At 38.7% G+C, this 18,124-nt stretch overlaps 1 protein-coding gene across 1 annotated transcript; it reads right to left on the bottom strand.

The window, feature by feature from the left end:
• Positions 1-1,539: 1,539 nt before the first annotated feature.
• LOC138329918 (uncharacterized) lies at positions 1,540-16,986 on the bottom strand. The gene is made up of 6 exons (XM_069277202.1): positions 16,542-16,986; positions 14,955-15,078; positions 6,078-6,229; positions 5,688-5,994; positions 4,387-4,551; positions 1,540-3,926 (listed from the first exon to the last, which is right to left on the bottom strand). Exons 1-6 carry the CDS (start codon positions 16,707-16,709, stop codon positions 2,812-2,814), a joined length of 2,031 nt encoding a protein of 676 aa, XP_069133303.1. The 5' UTR covers positions 16,710-16,986; the 3' UTR covers positions 1,540-2,811.
• Between the last annotated feature and the right edge of the window lie 1,138 nt (positions 16,987-18,124).

The raw sequence follows: 18,124 nt of genomic DNA, 5'->3' as shown, positions 1-18,124 counted from the left end.
CGTAGAATGCTGAATTTATATTTACCTGCTTGGGTTTCAAAACAGATAAATATATCCCAAGGAAAATAAGATCTCCGTCAAAAAGCCAAATTATTCATACTATAAATAACAGGTCAGAGAATCGCTATATTTGAAGTAAACACACAATCATGTGATCACTAGTTACCCGTAATACATTTCCATATATTTCGGCCAATGGCATGAATGAGGTATTTAGCACGTGACTTGTTTTACTACGTTTTACTGCAAGGAACACGTGTTTTGTACAGTTATCTGGAAAATCCCTCGCGGATCGTGGTTTCATTTCGATCATTTAAAATTGCTAACCAATATTATCATATTCACTATTTAATTTCCATATTCAATTTAACTTTTTGGGAAGCTAATACTTGTATATATATTAATAAAGTGTCCATTGTGAGAGAATGGATTGAAAGAGGTGCGAAGAATACATATAAATAAACTTGGTATTTTTGGACTGTCACAGAATTACCTATGCCTACATTACCCAGCTACCTAATCTATATTAACCAAACAAAACCTACAAACTACTCTGTGGCGGCTTGCAATAAGCCTTCTCTTTTCGAATACCACGAGAGGATCTTTAACGTGTATGGCGTGACTGACTGTACACCGGACCACGGATTGACGTCTTCTCCGAAGGACAGGCTGTCCGGTTTATGATTGATTGATGGGGCTTAATGTTTCAGTTATAACCGAGCCTACGACGCCCAATATACAATCCCTACCATGAATTTATCCAATACCCGAGACTAGACAGCCAATCACGACAAGAGCAAATTCACGAGGAATAAAATTCACGACGCAAACAATACCACAGTAGAGTTACACAAAGGTCAAAGAACAGATAAGCAATACACATTGGGAAACCAGCTTAACTTAACTTGTTAGCTTGCCCTGTTCACATATATAAAACATATTTACATCCCCTGCTACACTTATATAAAGGCATAACGGATAATAAATATGTATCACTCATTCGTAATCAAAATCTGAAAATATTTTCCACGTCTAAAAGGTAAAGTTTACAAAGAAAAACAGGGAAAATGGGATAGAATAATTCTAGATGACTTATCGTGGACAAAAATATAGAAAGATATGATTAGAGAGTACATGTGGATACATGTAATTCTTTTGACATTCATTAAATGAGCTACACATCTAAATACGTACATATATATATATATATATAAGTGTACTTTTGTTTTGGTTCAAATGGTGTTATAGATAGTATAATAATAAAATAATGACATCGGGCTACTAATTGTCCATAGCCGATAAATATATATAAAATATCTATCTTGAATGCACTTTTTCAAGCTTGGGAATTAAATAATCGTACGGTAAATTATCAGTAGACTTAAAAATAATGTATAAGACTTGAAATTATAAAGCATGGGTTCAATCTGGTTACTAACCGTCTTCACAATATAAAAAGGTGCAATTTGTTGAAATATTTTCTTTAACTTTTTTCCACTCAGATCTGAAAATACAAAAAAATTAACGTGGGCATTTTCTTTTTATTGTTTTTTTTCATAAAAATATCGATACATGCAATGTAAGTAAGTATATAAGCAAAAACATGCACATACATACATACATACATACATACATACATACATACATACATACATACATACATACATACATACATACATACATACATACATACATACATACATACATACATACATACATACATACATACATACATACTTAAAGATATATACACATACATACACACCCTAACATACACATACACGTACTCACCACACACATACAATGTACCTATTGTACGCACTTATTGTCTACATCTACATACGCTATATATATATATAATATAACATGCGATCACGGAAAACCATTCATCAGAGAATATCCATTGTGTAAATGTAGTTAATTTGTTTGCTCACAGTGGGTGGGTGAATGTTTCTATATTTATACAGATTAAATTTTGCGCTATGTGGGAAAACTTGTGTCAGTCGCTATGTGGGGAAAACTTGTATCAGTCGCTATGTGGGAAAACTTGTGTCAGTCGCTATGTGGGAAAATTTGTGTCAGTTGCTATGTGGGAAAACTTGTGTCAGTCGCTATGTGGGAAAACTTGTGTCAGTCGCTATGTGGGAAAACTTGTGTCAGTCGCTATGTGGGAAAACTTGTGTCAGTCGCTATGTGGGAAAACTTGTGTCAGTCGCTATGTGGGAAAACTTGTGTCAGTCGCTATGTGGGAAAACTTGTGTCAGTTGCTATGTGGGAAAACTTGTGTCAGTCGCTATGTGGGAAAACCTGCGTCAGTCGCTATGTGGGAAAACTTGTGTCAGTCGCTATGTGGGAAAACTTGTGTCAGTTGCTATGTGGGAAAACTTGTGTCAGTCGCTATGTGGGAAAACCTGTGTCAGTCGCTATGTGGGAAAACTTGTGTCAGTCGGCATTTGCAGGATTATCAAGCTACACAAGGATTGCTAAATTGTTTATTTAGCTAGCGTGTCGGAAACGTTAAGGTGACCACAACATGTTTCGGCCTGATTCTTGACATTAAGAAACTTCATTAGTGACACCGCATCTTCGTTTTTTTCTTACCCGTCAAACTTTTACCATTCTGGTACAATAATATGATCCCTACCTATCAAGTAACTAAACTGAATATGACGATATATATCAAGCATTAAACTGTCCTCCTATGGAATCTATGGTCTATATATATTGTGTTTTATAAGATCAGGATAAATCCAATACATATGTCTAATAAACATTGCTCCACATGTCGTGGAAAGCATTGAATCATCTGAGTTATTTTGGTATATGTCCTTTGTCGATATACTGACGCAACTTGACTAGCTCAGTCGGTGTTAAGCCGTATTCTGTTTTTAGTATATCGTCAGTGAATCTCGGATTATGCAGTGTTGTACCGTCGATCTTATTCTTTTCAAATTTCTTTATCACTTTTTTCCTTAGGCCAAGTTCTCCTAAATGAGAACTTAATACGGTCACTGATACGCATTGTAATGACGGACCGTTGCTAAGTTGCGGTCCTTGCTTCTTTGTACTTTGGAGCTGATCTTTTTCTTTCTCCTCCGTGCTGAAGGAAGTCGAAATCGTAGATCGTTTTCCTATTTCCCTGCTTTTCTGAATGCCAAATTCGTCAAGACTTTGCGTAGTCTTTCGGGGAGGCAACATCGGTTTTGGGCTTGATGCTTCTTGACGTTCTTGAATGTTAGGTGTGTCAGATTTTTGTGTGAGTTTTCGAGGGGGCACTGGTGGCGGTTGTTGTAATGTTTGTTTATTTCCATGAATATCATCTTCATCCATTCTTTTTTCGGCTTTTCGAAGAGACATCACCGATGGTTGTAATCTAAACTCTTGATTGTCATGAACGCAATGTTGATCCAATTCATGTACGGACTCCTGAGGACTCTCTATCTCTGTGTCCTTCTTTAGATCAGCTGGAACATTATGTCTGAACAATTTATATGCGGAATTTTGAGAAGGCAGTCGCTGTATAAAGGCTCCTAGTTTTTCGTCAACGATGTTATTTCCCGTTCTTTTTGCGTCTTTCTGTGGTGGTAAATCCAGCACCTGCGATGTAGTTTTTAGTTTGTCCTCCAAGTCTGAGTCAGACAATTTTTTAGCTGCATTTCTTTGCAATAATGGTTTTTGGTCGTTGAGTTCATGCACTAAAGATGAATCTGGAATTCTAGTTGTTTGACTATGGTTCTCTTGTTTTTCTTCGTCAGTTTGATTGACACAGGTGTATTCCACATCGACGACATCTAATGAACTATTGCTGTCTACAAGCTCAGTATACCAATGCTCCTCCGGATATCCCTCAAATACACAGTAACTACTGCCCCGGTTTGTCAGACCTCCGCCATCTTCTCCCTCTGCTTTTGGAACCCGCTTTGTTTCTGCATTGCAAGCATAATGTAGTCTTGAAAGAAGATGTACCGACAGAAATGAATTATTAAAATGGATCAATTAATCTATCTATGATTTGTAACCTCAATGAAATAAAGGTATAAGCATTACTTTATTTATATACAAGTCTTCCCGTCTTGTAAGTAAATTAACGACTATATCATATGATTTGTAGATCATTACTTTCTTGACAGTCCTGTGGTTTATGAAAACGAATGACTCGGATGATAAAGTTTCATTGATTTATATTGTTTGCCTTTAATTCAATTATTTATTGTGTTATGTAACGCCATCTATATTGTACACTAAATTGTTGTTATTTGTTATTTTAGGGTATTTCATGGAGTAATAAACTTCATCAATCGGATTACTTCTGCGTGGAGTGCTTCATTACTTTAAAACCACTTAGTAGACCCTGCTAAATTATATAACAACGTTTATATATATTACGTCTACTTCCGGCGGAAGTGTCAAACAGGAAGTCCTTTACAGAGTTTGTTAGTTGCTGCAGATAGTCCTGGAACTCGGCTTCTGATCTGTCCTTTATCCCAATCACTGTGGCACATTGGATATCAGTAGATAGTGCTGTAGTCACCTGGCTACCAAGTAGAGAACCTGTAATCAACACGCTTCCATAAATAGATTGTAACTTATAACAGAAACAACTTTAATACACCCAATTAGCCTTCTCTTTGTGACATTGACACGAACACAGACTTCCCGACAAAGTTAAGTAGTCAAGTGATGGATTGACCCACTTTATAATCGAGTTCTTGGTGATGAACACCTTTATCAAGACAGACATACACTGTCACACTTCCACATATAATAAATAAATCTTTTTTACACTAAATAAGAGAGGTTTGTTAGAAAATGCTAGGACGGACTGATAAATGCGATAATTGGATTATTTGTGTTAAATTAAACACATAACTATCATGTATTATCGACTATCTTCCTTAAACACGACGCCCTCGATGTTGATCGTACGTAATTACCCTCAACTGTCTAAACAAATCTCTCTTAGCCTTTGATCGTACGTAATTACCCTCAGCTGTCTAAAAAAATCTCTCTTAGCTGTTGATCGTACGTAATTACCCTCTACCGTCTAAACAAATCTCTCTTAGCTGTTGATCGTACGTAATTACCCTCTACCGTCTAAACAAATCTCTCTTAGCTGTTGATCGTACGTAATTACCCTCTACCGTCTAAACAAATCTCTCTTAGCTGTTGATCGTAAGTAAATCTCTCTTAGCTGTTGATCGTAAGTAATTACCCTCTACCGTCTAAACAAATCTCTCTTAGCTGTTGATCGTACGTAATTACCCTCTACCGTCTAAATAAATCTCTCTTAGCTGTTGATCGTACGTAATTAAACTCTACCGTCTAAACAAAAACATCCGTCCGTATACTTAAGTGAAAGTAAACGTAAACAGTCGTCGAGGAGGGATATTTCCTTGTCCCCTTCAAAGATCCGTTCGTACTAATGTGAATGTAAACAGTCGTCGAAGAGGGAAATTTCCTTGTCCCCCCGCCCCCCTCCCCCCCCCCATCGAAAACATCCGTTCGTATACTAACGTGAATGTAAACAGTCATCAACTTATCTCCCCCTAAAATGAGTGGTGGTTCTGTAAATCTGTTACACGTATGTAGTAAAAAGTTACCAACGTGTGATATTGTATCCCCCACACAACATCAGTGCTTATTCTGTACAATTCGTGTACTTTCATGAATTCCCCTGTCTTGTGTACCCCACACAACGTCAGTGGCTGTTCTGTACTGTAGACAGTTACCGACGAGGTAGGTTTCCTTGTGTACCCCACACAACGTCAGTGGCTGTTCTGTACAAATCGTGTACTTACATGAATTCCCCTGTAGACAGTTACCGACTAGGTAGGTTTCCTTGTGTACCCCACACAACGTCAGTGGCTGTTCTGTACAATTCGTGTACTTACATGAATTCCCCTGTAGACAGTTACCGACGAGGTAGGTTTCCTTGTGTACCCCACACAACGTCAGTGGCTGTTCTGTACAATTCGTGCACTTACATGAATTCCCCTGTAGATAGTTACCGGAGAGGTAGGTTTCTTTGTGTACCCCACACAACGTCAGTGGCTGTTCTGTACAATTCGTGTACTTACGTGAATTCCCCTGTAGACAGTTACCGACGAGGTAGGTTTCTTGTGTATCCCACACAACGTTAGTCTTGGTTTTGTAATATTGGTGTGTTGGATTGTTATCGACAATTCTTTATTCTCCTTCAATATAGTATCTAGCGTCTTAGCGCGGTCTTCTGAAAAAAGTGCATATTGATTTAAAATCAGTCTGTGCTCCCCCCTTCTGTGCCCCCCCCCCTCCGACTTTGATATATAGAGAATAAAAGGTCAGTGTCTTAAAATATAAGCTGTATGTTGACGTGAGTTACACTAACATGGTGAGTCTTTGGCGAGCCATTTTTTCTTTCTGACCCGAGCCAAAAAACAGTTTATATTTTAAGACACTTGACACCATACATGTACTTTTCATAACACAGATATAATGTGATAGATTCCGACACCACCATTGCTGGTTATAAACAAACGGTTTACTGACTGTCTAGGATTATAACAATGTCTGTACATGTTGGCTGTAGTAATTTCTTGTTTCAGAATCCTTTGGTTTACACCATGATTCCTTTCTATTGTATTGATAATGAAACACCCGTTGTTACTAAAGAACGTGTTGAATTCATATATCCATATATGTAAACTCTTACTCTCCGCACTACTCTCTATTTTCCTGTCACAGACATTAATTTCTCTGCCAAATATGTCGTCTCTAATAAAACTGCCAACTCCCGACTGTCTCCAAAAGAAAGTACCAATTCCTGACTGTCCCTATTAGAACGTACCAATTCCCGACTATCTCTAATAGAACGTACCAACTCCCGACTATCTCTAATAGAACGTACCAACTCCCGACTGTCTCTAGTAGAACGTACCAGCTCCCGACTGTCTCTAATGGAACGTACCAATTCCCAGCTGTCTCTCATAGAACGCGTCAATTCTCGACTGTCTCTAATAGAACGTACCAACTCCCGACTGTCTCTAATAGAACGTACCAACTCCCGACTGTCTCTAATAGAACGTACTAATTCTCGACTGGCTCTAATAAAAAGTACCAACTCCCGACCGTCTCTAATAGAACGCACCAATTCTCGACTGGCTCTAATAAAACGTACCAACTCCCGACCGTCTCTAATAGAACGCACCAATTCTCGAATGTCTCTAATAGAACGTACCAACCCCCGACTTTCCGGCTGTCTCAAATAGAATGTACCAATTCTCGACTGTCTCAAATAGAACGTACCAATTCCCGACTGTCTCTAATAGAAAGTACCAACTCCCGACTGTCTCCAACAGAACGTACCAATTCCCGACTGTCTCTATTAGAACGTACCAACCCCCCGACTTTCCGACTGTCTCTAATAGAACGTACCAATTCTCGACTGTCTCAAATAGAACGTACCAATTCTCGACTGTCTCAAATAGAACGTACCAATTCTCGACTGTCTCAAATAGAACGTACCAATTCCCGACTGTCTCAATTAGAACGTAGCAATCCCCGACTGTCTCTATTAGAACGTACCAATTCCCGACTGTCTCTAATGGAACGTACCAATTCCCTGCTGTCTCTTTTAGAACGCGTCAATATTCGACTGTCTCTAATAGAACGTACCAATTCTCGACTGTCTCTAATATAACGCACCAATTCTCGACTGGCTCTAATAAAACGTACCAACTCCCGACCGTCTCTAATAGAACGCACCAATTCTCGACTGTCTCTAATAGAACGTACCAACCCCCGACTTTCCGGCTGTCTCTAATAGAACGTACCAATTCTCGACTGTCTCAAATAGAACGTACCAATTCCCGACTGTCTCTAATAGAACGTACCAACTCCCGACTGTCTCCAACAGAACTTACGAATTCCTGACTGTCTCAATTAGAACGTACCAACCCCCCGACTTTCCGACTGTCTCTAATAGAACGCACCAATTCTCGACTGTCTCTAATCAAACGTACCAACCCCCGACTTTCCGGCTGTCTCTAATAGAACGTACCAATTCTCGACTGTCTCTAATAGAACGCACCAATTCTCGACTGGCTCTAATAAAACGTACCAACTCCCGACCGTCTCTAATAGAACGCACCAATTCTCGACTGTCTCAATTAGAACGTACCAACCCCCCGACTTTCCGACTGTCTCTAATAGAACGCACCAATTCTCGACTGTCTCTAATAGAACGTACCAACCCCCGACTTTCCGGCTGTCTCTAATAGAACGTACCAATTCTCGACTGTCTCAAATAGAACGTAGCAATTCCCGACTGTCTCAATTAGAACGTAGCAATTCCCGACTGTCTCTATTAGAACGTCCAAATTCCCGACTGTCTCTAATGGAACGTACCAATTCCAGGCTGTCTCTAATAGAACGCGTCAATTCTCGACTGTCTCTAATAGAACGTACCAATTCTCGACTGTCTCTAATAGAACGCACCAATTCTCGACTGGCTCTAATAAAACGTATCAACTCCCGACCGTCTCTAATAGAATGCACCAATTCTCGACTGTCTCTAATAGAACGTACCAACCCCCGACTTTCCGGCTGTCTCTAATAGAACGTACCAATTCTCGACTGTCTCAAATAGAACGTACCAATTCCCGACTGTCTCTAATAGAACGTACCAACTCCCGACTGTCTCCAACAGAACGTACGAATTCCTGACTGTCTCAATTAGAACGTACCAACCCCCCGACTTTCCGGCTGTCTCTAATAGAACGCACCAATTCTCGACTGTCTCTAATAGAACGTACCAACCCCCGACTTTCCGGCTGTCTCTAATAGAACGTACCAACTCCCGACTATCTCTAATAGAACGTACCAACTCCCGACTGTCTCTAGTAGAACGTACCAGATCCCGACTGTCTCTAATGGAACGTACCAATTCCCGGCTGTCTCTAATAGAACGCGTCAATTCTCGACTGTCTCTAATAGAACGTACCAACTCCCGACTGTCTCTAATAGAACGTACCAACTCCCGACTGTCTCTAATAGAACGTACTAATTCTCGACTGGCTCTAATAAAAAGTACCAACTCCCGACCGTCTCTAATAGAACGCACCAATTCTCGACTGGCTCTAATAAAACGTACCAACTCCCGACCGTCTCTAATAGAACGCACCAATTCTCGAATGTCTCTAATAGAACGTACCAACCCCCGACTTTCCGGCTGTCTCAAATAGAATGTACCAATTCTCGACTGTCTCAAATAGAACGTACCAATTCCCGACTGTCTCTAATAGAAAGTACCAACTCCCGACTGTCTCCAACAGAACGTACCAATTCCCGACTGTCTCTATTAGAACGTACCAACCCCCGACTTTCCGACTGTCTCTAATAGAACGCACCAATTCTCGACTGTCTCTTATAGAACGAACCAACCCCCGACTTTCCGACTGTCTCAAATAGAACGTACCAATTCCCGACTGTCTCCAACAGAACGTACCAATTCCCGACTGTCTCTATTAGAACGTACCAACCCCCCGATTTCCGACTGTCTCTAATAGAACGCACCAATTCTCGACTGTCTCTTATAGAACGAACCAACCCCCGACTTTCCGGCTGTCTCTAATAGAACGTACCAATTCTCGACTGTCTCTAATAGAACGTACCAATTCTCGACTGTCTCAAATAGAACGTACCAATTCCCGACTGTCTCAAATAGAACGCACCAATTCTCGACTGTCTCTTATAGAACGAACCAACCCCCGACTTTCCGGCTGTCTCTAATAGAACGTACCAACTCCCGACTGTCTCTAATAGAACGTACCAATTCCCGACTGTCTCTATTAGAACGTACCAATTCCCGACTGTCTCTAATAAAACGTACCAACTCCCGACTGTCTCTAATGGAACGTACCAATTCTCGACTGTCTCTAATGGAACGTACCAATTTCCTGCTGTCTCTAATGGAACGTACCAATTCTCGACTGTCTCTAATGGAACGTACTAATTCCCTGCTGTCTCTTTTAGAACGCGTCAATATTCGACTGTCTCTAATAGAACGTACCAATTCTCGACTGTCTCTAATATAACGCACTAATTCTCGACTGGCTCTAATAAAACGTACCAACTCCCGACCGTCTCTAATAGAACGCACCAATTCTCGACTGTCTCTAATAGAACGTACCAACCCCCGACTTTCCGGCTGTCTCTAATAGAACGTACCAATTCTCGACTGTCTCAAATAGAACGTACCAATTCCCGACTGTCTCAAATAGAACGTAGCAATTCCCGACTGTCTCTAATAGAACGTACCAATTCCCGACTGTCTCTATTAGAACGTACCAACCCCCCGACTTTCCGGCTGTCTCTAATAGAACGCACCAATTCTCGACTGTCTCTAATAGAACGTACCTACCCCCGACTTTCCGGCTCTCTCTAATAGAACGTACCAATTCCCGACTGTCTCTAATAGAACGCACCAATTCCCGACTGTCTCTATTAGAACGTACCAACCCCCCGACTTTCCGGCTCTCTCAAATAGAACGTACCAATTCCCGACTGTCTCTAATAGAACGTAGCAATTCCCGACTGTCTCTAATAGAACGTACCAATTCCCGACTGTCTCTATTAGAACGTACCAACCTCCCGACTTTCCGGCTCTCTCTAATAGAACGCACCAATTCTCGACTGTCTCTAATAGAACGTACCTACCCCCGACTTTCCGGCTCTCTCTAATAGAACGTACCAATTCCCGGCTGTCTCTAATAGAACGTACCAATTCTCGACTGTCTCAAATAGAACGTACCAATTCCCGACTGTCTCTAATAGAACGTACCAATTCCCGGCTGTCTCTATTAGAACGTACTAATTCTCGACTGTCTCTAATAGAACGCACCAACTCCCGACCGTCTCTAATAGAACATACCACCTACCGACTGTCTCTATTAGAACGTACCAACTCCCGACCGTCTCTAATAGAACATACCACCTCCCGACCGTCTCTATTAGAACGTATCTCTAATAGAACGTACCAATTCTCGACTGTCTCTAATAGAACGTACCAATTCTCGACTGTCTCTAATAGAACGTACCAACTCCCGACCATCTCTAATAGAACATACCACCTCCCGACTGTCTCTATTAGAACGTATCTCTAATAGAACGTACCAATTCTCGACTATCTCTAATAGAACGTACCACCCCCACCCCCCCACTTTCCGGCTGTCTCTAATAGAACGTACCAATTATTGACTGTCTCAAATAGAACGTACCAATTTCCGGCTGTCTCTAATAGAACGTACCAACTCCCGACTGTCTCTTGTAGAACGTACCAAATCTCGACTGTCTCTAATAGAACGTACCAACTCCCGACTGTCTCTAGTAGAACGTACCAACTCCCGACTGTCTCTAATAGAACGTACCAACTCCCAACTGTCTCCAATAGAACGTAATAATCGAACGTACCAACACCCGACTGTCTCTATTAGAACGTACCAACCCACCACTTTCCGGTTGTCTCTTATAGAACGTACCAATTCTCAACTGTCTCTAATAGAACGTACCAATTCCCGACCGTCTCTATTAGAACGTACCAACTCCCGACTGTCTCTAGTAGAACGTAATAATAGAACATACCAACTCCCGACTGTCTTTAATAGAACGCACCAACTCCCGACTGTCTCTAATAGAACGCACCGACTCCCGACTGTCTCTAATATAACGTTCCAACTCCCGACTGTCTCTAATTGAACGCACCAATTTCCACAGTAGGCGAACTCCACTGTATAAATACCGGATGTTGCGACCGCTGAAGCGAGAGATTTGTTTTGAAAACACAGTATGCATATGATCAAGGTCAAGTTTTCGATACTTTCGCACGATTAAGAAGGTTGTCGGAAAATATAATATATATAAATATACAATATCCTTTGATACTAATTTGTACTTCTTCGAAAATGACACATATAATTACCTGAAAATAGATCGAATCAGTGCCAGTAGTACTTTCTGTGGCCAATAGTCTCGCAAATTGTTTGAATAATTAACTCGTAGATTATCTTTCACTTACAGTTTACGAATTTTTCCTCCATTTGATTATGCTTTAATACAAAGTTCTTCTCATAGAAAGCATTTGAATTTTAGAAAACAAATTAAATATCGATTATAAACAACACCCTTGGACACGGTACTGTATGGCTTGTAGCGAGAAGACTGTATGTTGATAACGATTTTGGTTTTATATGACTGTATGCATTATTGGATTAATCATTTTGTCTGTTAGTGAATTAAGACCCTTTTTCACACAGATGGATAACTTAGATAATGGAGTTATTGCCCAAAGAGTAGTGAAGATTTGGATGATAATGGAGTTATTGCCCAAAGAGTAGTGAAGATTTGGGTGATAATGGAGTTATTGCCCAAAGAGTAGTGAAGATTTGGATGATAATTGAGTTATTGCCCAAATAGTAGTGAAGATTTTGATGATAATGGAGTTATTGCCCAAAGAGTAGTGAAGATTTTGATGATAATGGAGTTATTGCCCAAAGAGTAGTGAAGATTTTGATGATAATGGAGTTATTGCCCAAAGAGTAGTGAAGATTTTGATGATAATGGAGTTATTGCCCAAAGAGTAGTGAAGATTTTGATGATAATGGAGTTATTGCCCAAAGAGTAGTGAAGATTTTGATGATAATGGAGTTATTGCCCAAAGAGTAGTGAAGATTTTGATGATAATGGAGTTATTGCCCAAAGAGTAGTGAAGATTTGGATGACATTGCTATCCACTGTATACAAGAGTACTGTTCTTAAAATTGCATTTGTAAAAAATACATCTTTAGGAAGATCAGTGAAAAAAAACCAAAAGACTTTTCAAACAATTCCAAAAGAAATAAGCCTTCAGGGAAAGCATAAAGTCTCGTATGATGAAAACTGTGGTGTTCATGTACACATACTGGTTCGGCATCCCTCATAACCCCAATGTACCAATGCAATTTTCACTGAAAACAGGCACTATCTGAATGTTGACCAATCAGAAGCCAGAGAACTTGAAAAGGGAATTCCCAACAAGACCACATCCAATGACTTCGTTCATTGATATCATTAGAAGTAGTGTAGTGGATGTAGTGCTTGCAATGTGAGGAACCCCAGGGGCCCCAACCCCTGCGGCCCTATGTCTGGGAAATTAAAATAATATTTTTAAGATAAAAAGTGATATATCTGAGATCCCCTGATCGGGTGTTCGATGCGCGCAAAGAGATAACTTTTTTGGTCATTTTTTATCAGTGTGTTTCAATTAAAACGAAAACCGAAATGTTAACCTTCTATATTGATACGTTATATTATTGTAACAAAATAGTTTCAGTTTTTAAGAAAGTTTCAACATCAAAGTCACCTTGATTATATTTCTTCTCCCAAAATGCCATGAAAGCTTTCTTCTGATTGGTCGGAATTTTCGAATAGACTTTCTTCGTAAAAACGACGCAGATCGTATCAAGTAACCCACGGTTTTAGACATTAGGAAGAAGAAAGCTAGTTAGGAACAAGTAAAAAGAAAATATCCTTAAATTAGTCGCCTTTTACGATTATGCAATAGGGACAGCAAGGGCAATTCTAACACCCAACATGCAGGGCCAGGCTAATTACTTGAGGACCGACGATGCCTAATAACTGTCGACTTTTATCTTCAGTTATTATTAATATGTTCAGTCGCAGAAAGGCATTTTTTATGAATTTGTATACAGTATAACTCTTAAATTTGATCCTATGATAATATTGGATTATAAGTAACCATATTCTACTGACGGTTCAATTTTACAATAATACCGATGCTCATGGTAATTTTGGAAATAGCATATTGTCTTATTTAATGTACCCTTTAAAATTAGTATCTCGTCTGTTTAGGTTTGGAATTTTAATAAAGTTTATAAGTACAAATGTGATGAAATGTAACATTTTGTTTTAAATGTGTGACATTATAATAAAAAATATCTTACTTACTATACCAACCACCCCGGCATTGCAATTCATCCACAGTTCTAAGCTATTAAGATGTATAAGTAGAAACTTCGAGTTACATACAACTGGAATTGAAATGATGAAAATATGGGTAAATACACATTATGTAGTACCGTGAGACATATCTTTCATCAATAATTATCAATAACGTTGTAAAAATTCTAGATATGTTCCCGTGTATACTACGTTTGTTGTTATTTTGTATTCGTTATACGTGTGATTAAGATTTAAAATGAAGTTTAATTTAAATTGCATAGTGTCATTAATTAAATGTGTCTTAATATACACAACACAGTTATATGTCTCTAATACGATGAAAAGTTCGAAGAGACAAATACAGCAAATCGCTGTGAATCGACAGTAGAATCACTACGAACCATACAAGCCATACAGTAGCCCCGAATAAAAGACATGATTGTGGACATTCTAAATAATATTTTATACATACATTGTTAGGTTGTCTCTCCATACATAATATGTTCATCATCATATTATGAATCATTCAGTAATCGTCCAATTTGTTATTAGAATTGCAGTAATTAGGCCGGATAGAATGCTGGTGTTGTTGATTTATGGGTGATTATGAACGATAATGAAGTGGTTATTAATATATATATAATTATACCGATTGAAAAAGTTAAATAAACAATCGCTGAATCTATTTTGATGTATAGCACGATATATAAAGTCCCTAGAATGATTAAAACACACATTGAATATCAGTACCCGCTAATCTGTTTTTTAATCCCTCGCGCGCTTACATCCGGGCCATCGAGGATAATTTGCATAAGTTGTATATCTTGTCTCTCAATCGATGTAAAACAAATAAAGTCTATAAATAAAGTTTATATTTTAATCTCTCGCTTCGGCGGTCGCAACGTCCAGTATTTATACAGTGGAGTTCGCCTACTGTGAACTCCCGACTGTCTCTAATAGAACGTAATAATAGAACGTACCAACTCCCGACTGTCCCACAACAAAATAGCGTGTATCTGTTTTTATGGGGATAGAAAGATAAGAATCTCCGCCGTCTTCAGCCAACACTCGGGGTTGTTGTGAATACGTGTGGACCCAATATACCTGTAACATACATACATATTATTGTAAGTTCCACTTAGACAGCATGGAATACCTGAAAATTCAGTTTAGTGCAAGTTATGGGTGAGCTGGAGCTAACACTAATTATGATGATAGTATTCTTCTAATTTTGTTTATGTTTCATTTTCTTAACTTCCATGAAATTATGACTTTTTTATAATCTCTTCTAAATTATTATACAGTTGTTAGTTTTTCTATAAACAATCCATTTCATTAAATCAAATAAATTGTTTAATATTCTGATGAACTCTTTTTCTCTATGTTATTATGTAGTCACGATTCATTGGCTTATAAATTTGTTTTAACAGCCCATAAAGGAATATGTGGTTAAAATAACGGCGCAAGGAGAAAAGACGAAGATGGAAGAAAAGGATGGGGAGAAATAGTGATTTGTTACAGATACTCCTTACATACTTATAAATATTTACAGTTGGGATAATTTGTAAATACATATTTGACTGGCTAGGAAACGTCGATCAATATTGTCTTAAAACATTTTCCATTAAACACATTCCGTTAAACGAACTTTACAGTGTACATCTACTCGAAGCCATTTCTCCGGTAGAGAGTCATTCAACCACACCAGCCTGATGTTGACAGATAAATATAATTGATTGACTAAGACAATGATAAATAGAGTAGGGTGCTCAGAAAGCCAAAACCTGCCAGAATCGTCAATATAAATGGACTGCTTTTGCAATATTATGATCAGATCATTTTCTAGATTTGCATTTTCTCGTAGTAATAAGTATATCGAACGTGATGATATACCAAGATATCTCTGTCGGCCATCTTGTTGACAGTCCGGTCCTAGAATGTCATATACACAACCAAAACGTACGAGGAGCCTTTATCCCTTCAATATTTTCTGAGAAATAGCGATAGCAAACTCCAACTATCAAAATCCATGATGACTGCCAGTCGGCCATCTTTCGACCGATCGGTCCAAAAATGCAGCATGCACAACTAGGGTTCTAGGTACAATGTACATATATTGGTACGCCACATCGCAAACCCTTCGACTGGTTTAGTAGAAATTTGTAATTCCTCCTTAACTGTAGATGAGTTATGAATAGAAATATTAAAATCTTCTGTATGTGGACACACGATTCCTGTTAAGCCTTGTTCAGTCGAATTCAATGAGACCCTAGTGAAACGTTCAGTAACCCAGATGTACTTAATGATACACGACTTTGGTCATACTTGGAATTCAGACTTGGAATTAATGAGATTCTTCTAGTAGTACTATTCGAATTAATGAGATTCTTCTAGTAATACTATTCGAATTAATGAGATTCTTCTAGTAATACTATTCGAATTATTGAGATTCTTCTAGTAGTACTATTCGAATTAATGAGATTCTTCTAGTAGTACTATTCGAATTAATGAGATTCTTCTAGTAGTACTATTCGAATTAAAGAAGTTCAAGTGTGCTTGGTACTTACGTCGTCTGAACTAAAGTCCTCACAATCGCCTGTGCTACAACCTTCGGTTATTATCACAAGTTGGGGTAGGTTATGTTGGTACTCAGTAAAGAAATCTTTCATGTTCATTTGTCTTTCTTCGTCGTATGTAAAAACTATATTACTATTAATGCTTGCAGCGTCCGCCATTGTCTACTTCGATCCAATGGGATCTGTTTCAGCTAGTTCCCAATCCTGGCTGTGACAGGCCACGGACTATCACGGGTTGTCGGTGACGGATATCCCCGACATTCCTCCAAGGAAGTGGGACGGTCCGTGTTCCAGGAAACGTGTACTAAATTAGTCCAACTATTTTGATCCTTGATTTCCAAATTGATATTGTAGTTCCCTCAATATCATTCCCCTTGTGTGTTTTGTTTGTAACATGACGGGTATGGTGTGCATCTGTTTTGGGTTATCTGCTGAAAATGCAATGTTGAACTGTAATTGACAAATTTATAACACTACCCAAACGGCTGACATAAGCAATGATTGGCACATACCCTAGGGATTCTCTTATCTACTCCATTACAGTTACACACAGAAGCATAACAAAGGTATATTAATTAATGATTTTGGAAATAAAAAACGGGTAAAACGGTCAATTTACATGTTTGCAAAAAAAACATATTTATGTAGTCGACAATCTGTCCATAACATAATATTTAAACTCAATATTTATGCAGAAATAACATGTGTAAACTAATGCACTGGACAGTACTTAGCAAAGACAAAATGCTTATATACACCGGAGGTCCCTCTGCCGTCAGCAAAGGCAATCGTGATTTTTCGAACTCTGTATCACATGTTTGTGTACAGAGTACACCTAAACTGCTAATCATCTAACACTGCAATGGACTAGTCGTGACATTTTGTATAACCATACCCTAACTCGATACATAACAATAGTTGACACGAGACGTGTATTCGAGTTCAACCAACCATATATACCAATGTAAAACAGTGCCTTGTCATTGTACCATATGTAGTGTTAGAGCGAACAGATTGGGTCGGGTAGACTCAATGTTAACGTGGATTTTGTCGTGACATAAATGAGTCTATCAGACATGGGTACGTTGTTGTGATATCTACACATCCTCTTAGTATGGTATTCTAGACGTACATGTAGACGCATGTACAATTAAATGTAGCATTAACATACAGCAACAGAAAGTTTTACAGTGACTATCCGTAAATGTAGCTCTATGTAATGGTGCAATAACTTTAGTGTTGATTTAAGGTTCTAGACAACACTTATTTGTTCATATTTTCCAATGCAATTCCATTTCGGAAGCATTTGTATTTCGGTGAAAGTATTTAGCTTACCATTGCGAAATACAAAAAAATATATTGGTATTTTCAAGAAATTTGTGTTGATATCGACTTGAGTTGATAAAACGTACGCTAACTTCAAAGGAAGAAGATAAACGAGTTGTATTTATACGGTAGGATTCTTTAACTGTTTCATTCGCTATAAATAGTTTGTTGCTGCAAAACTGGAAAGGCAAACCATCTTTCATCAGGTTTGTGAACGAAGGCGAGAGGGTGACCAAGACTTAACAGGT

Source organism: Argopecten irradians, chromosome 8, assembly GCF_041381155.1.
Source record: "Argopecten irradians isolate NY chromosome 8, Ai_NY, whole genome shotgun sequence".
In the NCBI taxonomy this organism is placed as follows: domain Eukaryota; kingdom Metazoa; phylum Mollusca; class Bivalvia; order Pectinida; family Pectinidae; genus Argopecten; species Argopecten irradians.
Note: the sequence above shows the minus strand (reverse complement) of the source record. Positions and strands in the feature narration are given on the sequence as shown.

What these genes read in the sequence shown, in the direction of transcription:
- LOC138329918 (XM_069277202.1), bottom strand. Translation starts at nt 16,709, where the DNA reads ATGGCGGACGCTGCAAGCATTAATAGTAATATAGTTTTTACATACGAC. An exon ending in TGTGGGACAGTCGGGAGTTG is followed by an intron (nt 6,230 to 14,954) that starts GTACGTTCTATT and finishes CACTTTTTTCAG; the next exon opens with AAGACCGCGCTAAGACGCTA. An exon ending in CACTTCCGCCGGAAGTAGAC is followed by an intron (nt 3,927 to 4,386) that starts GTAATATATATA and finishes CTTGCAATGCAG; the next exon opens with AAACAAAGCGGGTTCCAAAA.